The following is a 15,384-nucleotide window of genomic DNA, read 5'->3' as shown; positions in this document are numbered from 1 at the left end:
AATTAATCACAACATAATAAATTATTTTTAAATCAAAATGTTACCTCAGCTTCCTCTGCTTCTTTTTCAATGGCAGTTAAAGATTCAGCATCGGCTAAATTATCGACAGCGATAGCCAAGAACACGTTCAATAAGATGTCTGTATTATTTCATGAGTAAAGGAAAATTATAAAAAACCTAAATATTATAGAATTTTTACATCCAAGTCCAGAGGAATATGACATAATTGTCACAGTCTTTAAATATAGCATTTACTGCACTATAGCACCACTCCTTTCAGTTCGCAGGTGACTAACATTGATCTTTTTTTAGTACATATATGATATTTTCTATAAGCTGAAGTAGCTTATTATTTAAAATATATCATCAAGATAATCATCCATGAGGGTTTCAACTAGCTGTCATTCAAACTACCATTTCATACATTACGAAAAGGAAATACCAACTGGTTTCGACAAAACGCTTTACAATAAAGAAGAAAATCAGTATTGAACAATTGCATAATAATTAAGATTGCACCAAAACCACTTTCGTACATTAAGAAATTAATTATAATAATTTTTTCTGTTTATGTTTATGTTAAATTTTATATGTATGGTTTGTTTGATATATATACAATTAGCTATGTTAGCTAAATACATTATTTAAATAAATAAATGATCCTCAAAAGTAGCCACCTTGCGGTTTCTTGCAATGGGACCAAAAAGCGATGCAACTGGCCCATTAACATCTTCATCTGTGGTTCGATAGAGTTGTCAACATTATAAAATATGCAATACTTTGTCACATCTATAGATGGCTTTCAACACACGAAGCAAGACAGAATTTGAGGCAAACCAAAAGAGACCCGCATTGACACGAGAGACATCTGCAAATCTTCCAGAGAGCACCATGGAGACGAAACTACCATCAACGCTCAGTCAACAGAATACAAAGACTAATAGCCGCATTCGTGATACACCACTATTTCTCTATTGTAATAAATTGTACCTAATAAAAATAATCTGTCTAATTTGGCTGCAAAATCACACCCCTTCGACCTTAAAACCCAAAAATAAAAAAAAACATAATCTGTGATAATCGATCTAAATTATAAATATATAATAACTACTAAATCCGTTCTCCCATAAACGAAAGAAATTTAAAAACATACTGGTTCACATGGGATTCGAACCTAGGTCTTTCGGATATTAGTCACCGACTTTACCGCTGGGTAAATCTTTATACATTTTGTCTAAAACATTATTTGTTTTAGCTTTCGCGAAAGATTTTCTAGAATCTGGCTGAGAAACATGAAGCGGTTAGACGTATTTGAGTCCATTAACCGGTATCCAATAGTATTTTCAGATTCTGCTATAAACGGTCAATGCCAAATAGCTTTGCCAAAGCAGGTACAAAAAATTCCTGAAAAATATTTCGAATCAGATTTACGCAGTTATTTACGCGTAATATATGTATTATACAATAACAAAGAGTCTAGATCCGCCCCGAATCCTAAATATTGGTCAGAAGCTTGAGGATTTCTCGAGAGTTGAAGGCAGAGTTACGATGAATCGACAGAGACAATTATGAAAAGCGCAAAAAGCAGCAGATTTATTGTTTTAAATATGTAAGAATCAGATTTATTGTTATTTTTCGACAGAGACAATTATTAAAAGCGCAAAAAGCAGCAGATTTATTGTTTTAAATATGTAAGAGTCAGTTTTATTGTTATTTTTCAGTCATATTTTCTCAGCATACCTAGTTTTTTCTGGACTTATTAATAATTTATAAACTGTCAGAGTCTCCAATCAACAGCAAAAGAACACATTAACGGGGACTCGGAAATCAATCGAACAAACTAAATTTTTATAGAGTAGAAAATTGAACGTAGAGCGTTCCATTTTAAAGCGAGTGCGTCCAGAAGCTGCTTAAAACAATTGTATATAAGATTTTTATTTTATTATTATTTATTTTATTTTATTTTTATGTATCACAAACAAGTCAGTGAATTTGTTTATGACAAACAAAAATAGCTGAAGAATCGACTTTTTGTTTTATTAACACATGAAAAGTATTAAATTTAAGGCAAAACTTAATTTTAAGCAAAACTAAATTTGCAAACTTTCTAAGTAAATGGATATTGCTTATTTTTCAACGTGACTTACATAAATTTAGATAGTATTTTAATAATATGAATATTCTTTAAAATTGAGTAACATTTCTGCAAAAACCAAAACAAAAGTTTTTGTAAAAGAGTTTATAAGAAAAAGTACATGAGTTTTTTATCCTGATTATTTCACCTTGATTTAATTTAGTTCATTTATAGTGTTTATTGGATTTAAATGTGTTTATTTTATGTGAGAGCTTTTTTTAAGAAGTTACAAAAATAGGCTGTTTTTTTTATCTCAATCAAAAAATTATTTTAATTTTGTTGGGACTACTCATAATCGTTGCATCGTTATTAGTTGTAAAAGACTTGTTAAATATGAGTTTTTTGGCATTGCAAAAAAATCAGTTGGACCTTACTTAAACAAAAAAGTCAGTGCCAAATACCACTGCTTAGTAGGAATCAAAAATAAGGATCATGCATATACACAATTTTGCTTCAAACGTAACATCGTTTCACACACACCAAATAATCTGAGTGGAAGCTTATGAAAACAGTCCCATTGGTATTTCTGAACAAGTGCACTAAAAGGTCAGTGCCAAATGCAAAGAACTGCGGTGCAAACAGGTACTAAAACACAAATTACAATTCCATAGAGTAACGATTACATGATTTGTAAGCTATCTTACGCCCTTTACCCATCAACGAATCTAATAAAATGTATTATACAAAAACAAAGAGTCTGGTTCCGCTCCAAATCATCAGCATTACTAAAAAAATCGAGAACTGGGAGGGGCGCTGGACTGGCTCTATTCTTCAACCATATATAAGCCGGAACACTTCCACCAGAACTTCAGTAAAAACTTCGCTAACTACTTAATTTGATTTGGAATAACAAGAGTTTACCTAAACCCGCAGTACGAAGAACTACGAGACACCCCATAAAAGTGCAAAAAAGCAGTGGATTTTGCGTTCGACAGTTCGATATGGTTCAGCCAAGTCATATATTCTGTTTTAAAAATAAAATTTGTATATTTATATTTAACAAGGTCCTGAATATAAATACAGTGCTGTAAACTCATCAAGAACAATTTGTATATAAATTCTATATCGAAGGACAAGCTAAACTCGTCAATGGAAACATGTTTATAAAAACAACATTATTTTTGATCAACAAAAAAAACACTTGGGCGTACAAATGGGGTGGATTTCTCTTGCCACCAATTGGTCTCAATAAACCCGCAAGCGATTGGTCTAAGCTGCTGAGGCGCAGATTTATGTATGTAAGGTATTTTAGGAGGCTCAGTACTTCACTCTACGCTTATATTTAATAATATAATTTTTGATCAACTTTTTTCATACTAAATATAAAAAATGTCATTTGGTTGACCAGATTTGAATATCGAAAATATTTTATATCAAAAGGATACAGTTACCGCATATGAAGAGGATGATAAAGTAAATGCATGCCAATATTCCAAAAGAAGCGACTCCACCATAAGCTTGAATTCCTACGTACATAACAGCATTCCAATCTTCACCAGTTAATATCTATAACAAAAAATAATACTTAAGCAAAATAAAAGCTTTATGTATTGAAAGTTATTTACGTACTTGAAAGACGGTGAGTAGGGCCTGCCAGAAACTATCAAAGTTTGAGCGATATTTCTCTTGAGTGCTTTCATAGTTGAACTTTCCTCCAAACACTTGCATACCGAGTAGAGCGAAGATGACGATGAACAGAAACAACAGGAGCAACAGAGAAGCGATGGATTGGATCGAATTTAAAAGTGATGCCACTAAATTTGAGAGAGATCGCCAGTATCTAAAAAAAGTGTTCAATTTATGAAATCGAATTAAGATAAAATATTCATCGGTACTGACTCGTAAAAATATATATAATTATATTAAACTTAAATTAGTAGCTAATAGAGTGTTATAAATTAGTAATATAAATAGAATATATAATTAGTATGTTAAATAATAATAAAAAAACTTACTTTGTGACTTTGAACACCCTGAGCAATCTGACGCAACGTAATACAGAGACTCCTAAAGGTGGCATGACTTTTGTGTTTGTTAGTACCATTTCTCCTATTGAACCGATGACGACAAAGCAATCGAAACGATTAAAGAGTGATACAAAATAACCCTGGAATCCCAAACTATACATCTTGAGCATCATCTCTAACGTAAACAGCGCCACAAAAAATGTATTCGTATATTCTTGAAAATCATCCAACCACAGCGGTTGCCTGCAAAATAGATTGATTAGCTTCTGATCTAATTCGATATATATATTCATAACATACCTATAATGTTCACTGGCAAGTACTCCAGTGTTGAGGAATACTAGTAAGATAATCAACCAGTAAAAAGCTTGAGATTTTACAGCTTTACGACACGCTCTTCTCATGCGCCTGTTGAACTTATCCAAGTCTTTCTTCCATAGTTTGAAGCATGATTCTTGAATAGGTGCGCCATCTGGTCCTAAACCTTCTGTTGAATCGCCTAAGCTTTGTACTTTGCCTTAAAAATAAATAAAACACACTTATTATAATATTACAATCTCAAGATATAAAATACTAAAATAATATAAACACCATCTTGATTATTCTGTCTGTCATCTTTCTCGGGTTCAATGTCTTCAGCTTGAGTTATCCAATCCAAATAGCCTCGAAGATCTTCTTCAATCTGTTGTTTCTCGCGTAGCTTTTGAAAATCACCGCGAGCTTTCGCTTTCTCTCTCTCTTTGGAAAACTCTCTATAATGATTGTATATTATAGCACGACATCAAATCCACAAAAAACGTACAATCATTCTTAACCTACCCAGACAACACACCAAGAATTAGATTCATAACGAAAAAGGCACCAAGGATCACCATAGAAATGAAATATATCCATTGCCAACTGTTTCCCATAGCATCTTGTATCTATCATAAAATATGTCACATATTATCTATATTACATATTTGTGTTATATTATATATGTATATGTAAAATATAAAAATTACACTGTATAACACATCTGTCCATCCTTCTAGTGTGATGCATTGGAACACTGTCAACATGCTTAACCCAAAGTTATCAAAGTTAGTGATCCCATCGTTGGGACCCTTCCAAAATAACCGGCAAACCATTCCTTCCTCACATACGTATCCACCATCTCCGCATGGCTTAGGATCGTCCATGATTTCCTCTGAAATACATAATATAAAAAGTTAGTTGGTGCAAATAAATGTAATTTCATGTCCTATTATAGAATTAAATATAATATCAACTTTAACTGCTTCCCGGGCGAATTTTCTCTAATTTTTTGTAAAAAAAAACGATATAGTACATAATCAAAGATAATTTGGTGTAAAAAATAAAGGGAGCAAAATTTCCGGAAATTTTGATGATAATGATTTATAACCACAGATAGGAATAGTGGTCACTTCCAATCAAGACCTTGATTGATAGTGACCGCCAATTGACGACATATACGATTGTCAGACACTAAATGATACCACTGCTGTTTCGAAACATTTACGAAAGCTTAGTATAGTCAGGAAGCTCGATACTTTAATGTTAAAATATATGTTACTTGAAACGAAATAAAAAATATTTTTTTCTTAAGCAACTTATTACTGACAATGGATGTACAACAATGACCAGTGTTTCAGAAGGGTCAATACAGACTGGATTTCAACTAAAGAAGGTCATATTTGTATCTGATAGGATTGGAATTGTATTATACTGTTGTTACTAAACCAAACTATTGCTTCCAAGTACTGCTCACAATTGAATAAACTAAAACAAACAAATGACATAAAGAAGTTAAAGCTGGCCAATAAAAGAGCATTGTGTTCCACCATGATTCTGTCTGGCTATACTTTTCTATGGGTAGGATGGATTCTGTGTCGAGATAACCCGGGAATTTATTTTTGAGAATTATTGGCTTTCATGCCGTTAACAGATTAAGATACAAATTATTCTCCATACATCAGAAAGAAATAAAATATTTGTCCCCTTGCGAAAAAATAACACATGCATTCGGGTTTGCCCTCAAAACGGCCGTTCTTAATCTACTCAAACGGTCAACGGTAATTTATTTAAAAAATCCACCTCTCTTTATCAAATAGCCCATTTTTACCCAGTCACGATTAGGTTTTGCAATACCGGTAATACCGGTATTGGGGCAAAAATCAACATTCGTTTCTACTGGGGAAAAAAAATATTTTTTTCAAATCCGTAGATTTTATTCGTTGAAAACGATATCTCCATGACTTACAACTCCAAAAACGAAGATGTTTTTATTGCTTGAAAGCAGAAGCGGAGAATAAAATGACGCTCATTGTAGGGAATTAATTTATACCCTATTTGTGTTAACACAGTCAGTTCGAAAGCTATCCATTTCATCATTATTCATAATTGAGGGAGAGATGGCAAGTTTGAGTTTACGCCCCAACTATTTGCTCTAAAGTACACGTTCGATATACTTATCATTACTCCTGTTTATATTTTGAGCGAATTTATAGAAATTAAAATCATTATTAAATTTTTTATATTTATCAAGCTATCAATCGAAATTGCCATCTCTTTCTCAATTATAAATAATAATGAAATGGATAGCTCTCAAACTGACTGCGTTAACACAAATAGACTAAAAGTAGTGTTATTAACGTAGGTATCAAAGTAGAATAATATTATGCAGTATATACGTATTTTTTTATTATACCATATTTATAACCATATTAACATTTATAAATGAAATTAAATTACTGTTTTAACACAAGTATAAATTATAAAGTATACGAGAGATAAATTTTCTAAAATAAATCACAAAAAATCTCAATCATCAGTCATATAAATCTGATTTTAGAAAAAAAATTCCCATTCTCAACTACAAATTTAAGATAATCGCAACTGACAACAAATTCTTAGTAATACATAAAATCAATGTCAAAGATGATGTTTTTTTAGACTTATTGCTTCTAAAGATAAAAAATATGCCGCCCGCATTTTTTAAAATATTTTTTTATACAATATAATAAATAAATAAAAGTGAAGATATAATTGGGACAAAAATGTTTTTGTGCACAGTAGTCATATTGATTTTTATTGCTACTCCTAGATAACACAATAAAGGAGCAGCGTATAAAGTATTTTTAGAAGTACCTGAATGTAAGGAAGATTGTATAAGCGCATGTCGGCAATTTAACTCGAAATATGCCTTGCTTGTTTAATATTTTTTTTTCAAAAAAAAAAAAATACTTGGAAGACGACAATAATTACTACATCTTCACTCAATATCTTTAAATAAAATGTTCTGTTTTTTGAATCATTGAATTTTTTCGCAAAATTCGCAAGAATGTATGAACATTTATTAATATATAACAGCATTAACTAAGCAATAAAGCATTTAGTTTGACTTTGAATGAATGGATATTTATCAGATAAGCCGACTAAAGAACACTTAAACATAGTAAACATAGGTATAGTTGTAATTTAATAAAAAGTCGGAGTATTCAAATACTTTAGTTTTGCTAATCAATAAACATGGTAAAAAATGCAAGCGATACTCAGATAATAATAATTAAAATATCAATACAGTAATACCGGTATTTACTGTTTTTTCTCTCGGTAATACCGGTACTATTGCAATCCCTAGTCACGATAAATATAACGAATTGAAATTTAAAGAAGATGTATTTATTTTATGGGTGTGTGTTTTTATTTTTCTCTTATTTTCACTCTGACTTGCTTATTTTTTGCTCCTATGCATTATGGTCAGAAATCAGAAATAATTCTTTATTAGCTATTAAAAAATACATAAATTCTCCATTAATAAAGAATTTTTCAATTATTTAATAATAACTTATTCTGATCTTCTAGACATGATAAAAATAGACTAAGGTCATATGGGATTCGAGCCCAGGTCTTACATGTCAATAGTCGGCGACTTGTATCACTAATCTATCCTCATTTTTAATCCGACATTAGATATACACCAATTAAACATATATATAATCGACAAAATAAAAATTACTCACTTGTTACGTTATTAAAGCAAGATTTGTGTAGTTTTCCTGAAAACAATTCGAGACCGATGATGGCGTATATGATAATGACGAACAGTACGAGCAGAGCAATATGAAATAAAGGCACCATGGCTCGTAAAATTGAATTGAGAACAACTTGCAAACCTGTAAAGTACAATAAAATAATCGTGAATACATCTTACTTAACTTCAGAATCTTAACTAGTAATAATTTCTCACTTGGTACTCCGGACACAAGTCGAAGAGGTCTCAGCACCCTGAAAGCTCTCAGAGCCTTTACGTCGAACCCTTCTTTCATTATATTCGATAATACGGTACTTATCATGCTGGAACCACAGAATATGAATAGACGGATTACTATTATATCCATTCACAATTAATAATTCAAATGTACTTACCCTATAACGACTATAGTAAAATCTAGAATATTCCATGCGTTCCTTAAATAGGCACCCTGGTGCATCATAAAACCGTACGCTATAATTTTCATCACACATTCCGCAGTAAATATTACCAAGAAGATGTATTCAATTTTTTCCTGAAAATGTAAATAAATTGTGAATATTTGTAAGCTAGTTAAGATAACATATAATAGCTTACCAAGATGGAGTTGGTGGCGTTTGAGTCGCTGTTTGGATATGGAGTATAAACAGCGAGCGCAACGCAGTTGGCAAAAATTGTAGTTAAAATCATCCATTCGAATGGTCTATTGATTTTTATGTAAGGTAAAATAAATGTAAACTTGTATTGCTAGAGATATTATAAAAACACCTGGATGTTTCGGTACTTGAAAGATCCCATTTTCAAGGTTTCGAAAAAGGGTTTTTTCGAGTAACAAAAAGACCTACAACCAATATGCCGCTAATCAAAACGCTTTTGCTAACCATCTTGAATAAGTCTTCAAACTCAATGAAATTTAAATACAAGACAAAGTGACAGGAAGCGAAAATAAAAACAAAAAAACAAAGAAATGTATATATGTAACGCCAACAAAAGAAACCATAGAAATAATAACTAATATTAATTCAAATAAAGCACTTTGAAAAAAGCTTTCAAAAAACGCAATAGTTCAACTAACATATTTAATTAACGCAGTGTTTAAATTAAAACTTGTGTCCATTGCCTGTAAATATCAGAAATAATAATGATTCTTAAGCCAGAAAAACCATTAAACGAAGTAAAATCGTACAGGCTTTTATCATTGCTACCAAAAATATCTAAACTATTCGAAAAACTCCTGTTGAAAAAAATTAAACATATAAGACGAAAAAAGCAATTCCTGATCATCAGTTTGAGTATCGAAATTCACATTCTACAATCGATTAGGTGCACATATCACTGATTTCATATAAAAAGAGCTAGAAAAATATATTTGTTTGACTATTTTCTAGTATAGCACAGAGACTAAATTCAAAACCTAAATAAATAAATAAGAGCCGAGGTCTCACAAGGAAGTGTACTAGTGCCGTTACTATATTTTTGTACACTTATGATTTGCCACAAATATAGAATATCACAATTGCAACATTCGCAAAAAACTGAATCAACAATTGGAGCAGAGTGGAAAATAAAATTGAATATATTAAAATCGATACATGTCAACTTCACTAATAAAAATATAACTAATCAATTGCAAATTTATTCCATTTGGAAATACAGCTACCTTGGCATGACTCTGGATACCAAGCTGCGATGGAAGGAACATATAAAAAAGAAGAACTTCAAATAAAAATAATGGAAAAAACCCTTCAAACTATTAATATACAACAAAATCAAACCTTAAAACCAGTTTGTGTCAATGGCATACAACTCTGGAAATGTGCCAAACAGATGTTACAAAACATTGTGAATGCTCCGTGGTATGTTTCTTATAGATACATACATTGTGACATATGTGTCGAAGACGTCACCAGTGCTGCTAAACATGAAACGAGGCTCCAACAGCACGTCAACATCGAGGTAGACAAACTCCTCAATGTTGGCTACTTCGAACTAATTAGTTATCATTACTGAAACTCACTCCCTATTAATGCTTGTGTAGCGTGGAAAAACAACTTGGACGCTAATGGATGAACATAGTGTTTAAAACATAAATTAATAAATATAAAATAAAATATTGATTGTTGCTTATTAAGACCAGTTTTAATGTTAAAAAAATGCTTAGGAGCCACTAATCATTTTTCAAAATATTAGCGGCAAAACTTTCCAAGTATCTTTAGGATTAGTTAAGAATTAATGGATGTGCGTAGGAAGGCCGTCGGATGGTGACTGAATGTATATGAAAAATGAAAAAAGATTTAAAATATAAATAATTTAAAGTCATAACTAGAAGTTCTATTTTAATGTGATAGAAAATATTTTATTTTTCCATATTAAAATACGTTTCTCAAAAAACTGTTTAAACTATTGCTATTTTCCTAGTTTTTAAGATAAGTAATAATGTCATTCACGACATTTACTGAGTGTGTATTTGTAATATGAACATAAATATGCCAGGTAATTTTAATTCAATAATTTATTTTAGTTAAAATGCGACACCCTAATAAAGAAACTAAACTCTAAAGTACTCTAAATATATCTCCAAAATATTTACAAATTTTTTACATATAATACTTAAAATATGGGTGTTACCCAAGCACCAATCCATAATTGTGGAAAAGCGTGTATTTTATTTTTTGAAAAAATGTGTGCACCGGTGCTCTTATGGCATTGAAGTAATTAAATAGAAATAATGCTACAACGTACATATTTTAAAACTGTATTAAATTTGTATTTAATTATTCAATCAGTCTTAACTGATACTAAGTATAATATTTAATTATTAACTGCTTACAGCTTACTATAAGTAAATGAATTTTACTAAAATATTTCAGCGCCATGCTTATTAATGTATCAGATGTCCATATTGATGTTATTGAGTTTTTGAAACAATAAAGAACATATAAACCAAATTTTGACAAATTAAATTTCATGGCTATTTTAGAGCAGTATATGATTAATTAGTTAAATTATATTTTCGCTAGTAGAAATATGTATCTACTGGTAAAAATATATTTGGACTTCACTAGTGATAATATAACTTCAACAAAAAATACATATTTACTGTAACATTTATACGTTGCACGTAAATAAATAATAATAAGTATGTAAATGTTGTATATATATATACAATACATACATATTACTACGTATGGAAAATTTAAATCTAAATTTTACTAACACCTTTCAAATAAATTATATTTTTACCGATAAAAATATATATTTACCCGTGAAAATGTATTTCGATATCATTTCACTGAAATGACATATTTAAAAAAATATTTTTTCTTACATTTTTTTCAAGGGAATTTCTGGTTTAAAATCAGAGAGTTCATTTTAGCTTATTTTAATATTTATATTTCATTAAGATTTATAGTATTTAATTAAATGACTGGTTAAATTGAATAAATTTTTGCTAAATTTAAGGGGGGATCAGTTAAATTATATTTTCACTAGCGCCTATCAGTCAAATTATATTTTTGCTTGTATAAATATATCCACTGGTGAAAATGTATTTGTACTTTATGCAAAAGTCGAAATCAAATAATTTTACTAGCACCTTCTAGATAAGTTATATTTTTACTGGTAAAAATATATATAATATATATCGGTAAAAACGTATTTCGATATGATTTCACTGAAATGAGATATTTAAAAAATATTTTATTTTGAGGGAATTTCTGATTTAGAACCAGGAACATCTTTTCAGCTTTTTTTAATATTTTTTTTTCATTAGAATTCATAGTATTTATTTAAATGATGTCCCTGCAACTGACCATTACTTATATGGCAAAATAATAAATTTTTGTTGCTATCCATTTTTTTCTGCCGTCAAAAACCAGCTACTTACGATGGCAACACTGGATCGATAGTTTAGGCGTATGTTTGGATTAAATGTACTGCTTCTTGTTTAAGATATAAAATAAAATAAGTTATTTAATGTTAGTTAAATAAGAAATTTTAAGTTTTGATTATTAAAAAAATATTTCTTTTAAACTAAGCTAAATTGAAATTTATTTTAATTTAATTATTATTACTTTGTTCAATACTAATAATCAATAAGCTTTATAATTAACATTCAAGGATAATTAGTAATCCTGAAATAAATCTACTCATCACGTAGAGATATGCATTCTTTATCAAAATAAACTGTCCCTTGAAAATTGTTCATATATACCTGCCAAGTATATATGAACAATTTCAAATATTTTGGAAGGCGTGGAATACTCTGGTATACACAATTCGACTGGTATCTTTATTGTAAATTTTGTTTGTAAATTAGTGTGTTTATTATTATATATGTATAATATTCAGACGTGCACCAATTAGATTTATCTCATTAAATCTACTTTTAAGTAAGCTCAGCTATCGATAAGTAAGCTAATAAAAATTCTGTAAAAGGATACTTCCACTCCACAATGTCGATGCAAAGTTTTCTAATGGGATTCTTGAGGCCCAAGCAAAATAGGGCTCTTTGCGGGCGCTCCGGCTGCACCTTCCCGGTGCGTCTCGGGGGCTTCCTGGCTGCAGGCGAGGGTTTCGCCACGGTGCCGGGGGGGACTGTACCCTCCGCGGCCGGCACCGTGGACGGCGGTGGTGCCTCTGCCACAGTGCTCATCTTGAACTTTTTCTTAGGTCCTTCTCTCCGACCCGACAGTCCTTCGCGATCTTTGTTGTCTTCCTCTTCAGTTCCATGCGACGAGTTGCTTGTAGCTTGAGCATGAATCGCTTCTTCTACTGCACTTCTTCGATTCGCTTATTGATAAGACTTCTATTAAAAAACTTCTAATGAACGTTTGGTCTTAGGTGTATAATATAGGATTCGGTTTTGATTGTGTGTCTGCTAGGATTGTTTTTCAGTATAAAATCTACCGTCGTTTAGAGGTGTAGGATTGTGTCCTCATGCTACTGAAGTCGGTCGAGTTCTTCTAAAGTGGTCCCCTGAAACAAAATAAAATGTATATTAATACACTAATTATAAAATACATAAAAAATTCTTTGTTTATATATTTAAAATAAAAAAATTAACAATAGCATTACGTATAGTTTTTTTTTCTTTAGAGTTGATTGATTGTATCCCGAAAAAATGAAAGATACTTAAATATCAGTTTACAAAAATTTTTTTCCATAAAGATGTAATAACATATCTTACAATTAAATACTGTTATTTTTCGTATATGTTAATTTTTATATTAGTATAAAAAAATAAGTATTTTTTTCAAGAAACCAATAGGTAATTTATTCAGATATTATTCGTAATACCCATATATATTTATTTCCTCTTTGGATAAAACGAGCTTTAATTAATCACACTAATATATAAAGTTTTTCTCGTTTTACTAATTAATTATGTAATCTTTCCGAGCAGTAAAATGTATAAAAGGTCGAGAGTAAAATTAATTATCCATTCTGGGTTTTAATCCTCTTTACTCTGCCACTTCAAAATATTATATTAATTGAAAATTGACTTAACTTGATTTTAATACATAGCTACACTGGAAATGGTAAATAATTAATTGTGGAGATTACTAGCATCGTTCCCGTTTAAGAAGCAACGATTTTTAATAAACTAACAGCTACTTTAGTCATTAATTATAATTAAACTTTAATTATAATAAATAAATCACTTTACTAAAAACTTATGAATGCAACTATCTTTTAATAGATTATATGTATTTTACACAAAATGGTTAAATCGCTTATTATATGAAATAGGCAAAAAATTTCACAATTCATGAAAAGGGCAAGCCCATTGCTTCATTAGTGAAATGGAAAAATTATTTGCTAAATGCATGCATGAATGAAATAGTAGCGCTTCGGTGGTGTTTTTTGGAACTAATGCAAATGTCATTTTTGACATTTGAAGGGTAAAAATTATATGTTTCTGTAAAGTGTATGAATAGTAATGCCGTTGAAAATAGCGGTCAATGTACTTATACTTTATCTGGTCTTTTAACTGATCCCGGGAGGTCAGAAAATATGTTGTAATTTAATGAAATAAATTAATTATTAATAATAACAAGTTTTTCATGTAACTGTAAAGGTTAGATGCTTGGCCAAAACTTTTTGCAACAAATCATGGGGTGATCACTGTTCTAGCCAACGCTCGTTCAAAACATCTGTTCAAGATGATCATCACTGAAATTAGTGATTGATTATTTTTACATGATCAAATGACATTTGGTAGTTACGAAAAACACCACCGGAGCGCTACTATCGCACCTAACCTGTCCAACAGTTACACCATAAGAGATTAAAAATCGAGCATACACCCAATTAGTGTTTTTTCGCAAAAAATATTTATCGAGAATTTCTCAAGAAAAATGTCAAATAGAGAATTCTAATTTCTTTAAAAAAATTATGAAGCATTTTTATTATATTAAATTAAATTTATTACGCTGAATAAGTAAAGGCTGGTTCATGATTAACATAAATACATACTTATTGAAAGGTTTTAATAGGAATTTGCGTTGCGCAAAATATTCAATATAAATAACGGATTAACGTAGTCCGTAACGTCTTAGACTAATAACTCTGAAGTTGCGGGTTCGAACCCTGGCAACTACCCTTGAATTTTTATTTATAAAAATGCGCTATTATTTAAAAAAAAAACGGCCTTAGCTGCAGTAACGTCTTTTGATTATAAATTGTATAGCACCTAATAATAATTTATAATTAGTAATATAGATGTCACCAATGAATACTAACAAGTAAGTGGTTAATATTTACTTGTTAGTATTCATTATGTCTAGTTAACTTACTCAGTTGAAACGCATTGGGCTTACGCCTCACATGCCACAACGGAAGATTTAATGAAAATAAATAAATTTAAAGATAAAACGTAATTTTATTAAAAAATTAAATAAAAAAATACATATTTATAAATCATCTCATATTTTTTTTATCATCTTTGTTTGGAAGGGGGGCGCGCACCTGACTACAAACAAACAAATTAACCTTTTTTACAAACATGTGTCACTTGAAAGAGCTAAAAAAAATAGCAAATAGAAAGAATGATACGTTGATTGAATTCTGCAGTTCACTCAGTAACTCCATTTCTATATTTGATTTTATTCGTCACGTAGTTTAAGTATGCGTTATATTGTAGAAACGTAAATAAATGTTTAAAAGATAAATTACTTATGATGTATTTTATTAGACACTGCTGACTTTTTTTATAGTACATAATTATTTAATTTCGAAACTCCATA

General features: G+C 30.3%; 1 protein-coding gene across 9 annotated transcripts in view; it reads right to left on the bottom strand.

Moving 5' to 3' along the window:
* Nucleotides 1-15,384, bottom strand: part of Ca-alpha1D (Ca[2+]-channel protein alpha[[1]] subunit D) — an 84,268-nt gene that overhangs the window by 32,032 nt on the left and 36,852 nt on the right. For 6 of the 9 annotated variants that reach the window (XR_015810526.1, XM_088190794.1, XM_088190795.1 and 3 more), the window contains exons 2-14: nt 12,580-13,114; nt 8,735-8,840; nt 8,533-8,672; nt 8,354-8,460; nt 8,127-8,279; nt 5,106-5,290; nt 4,921-5,024; nt 4,693-4,853; nt 4,402-4,618; nt 4,090-4,344; nt 3,704-3,914; nt 3,520-3,640; nt 45-139 (exon numbers count right to left, since the gene is read on the bottom strand). Coding sequence is in view for 8 of the 9 variants with exons in the window: in XM_088190794.1 (XP_088046920.1) it covers nt 45-139; nt 3,520-3,640; nt 3,704-3,914; nt 4,090-4,344; nt 4,402-4,618; nt 4,693-4,853; nt 4,921-5,024; nt 5,106-5,290; nt 8,127-8,279; nt 8,354-8,460; nt 8,533-8,672; nt 8,735-8,840; nt 12,580-12,791 (2,067 nt within the window). In the remaining variant the exon portion in view is untranslated. The remainder of the gene's footprint in view (nt 1-44; nt 140-3,519; nt 3,641-3,703; nt 3,915-4,089; nt 4,345-4,401; nt 4,619-4,692; nt 4,854-4,920; nt 5,025-5,105; nt 5,291-8,126; nt 8,280-8,353; nt 8,461-8,532; nt 8,673-8,734; nt 8,841-12,579; nt 13,115-15,384) is intronic. The other 3 variants (XM_088190790.1, XM_088190791.1, XM_088190792.1) reach the window with 1 other exon arrangement.

The sequence above is a fragment of the Plectrocnemia conspersa genome, unplaced genomic scaffold, assembly GCF_051122295.1.
Source record: "Plectrocnemia conspersa isolate PC_06_02 unplaced genomic scaffold, ASM5112229v1 ptg000008l, whole genome shotgun sequence".
NCBI classification, from domain to species: Eukaryota; Metazoa; Arthropoda; class Insecta; order Trichoptera; family Polycentropodidae; genus Plectrocnemia; species Plectrocnemia conspersa.
Note: the sequence above shows the minus strand (reverse complement) of the source record. Positions and strands in the feature narration are given on the sequence as shown.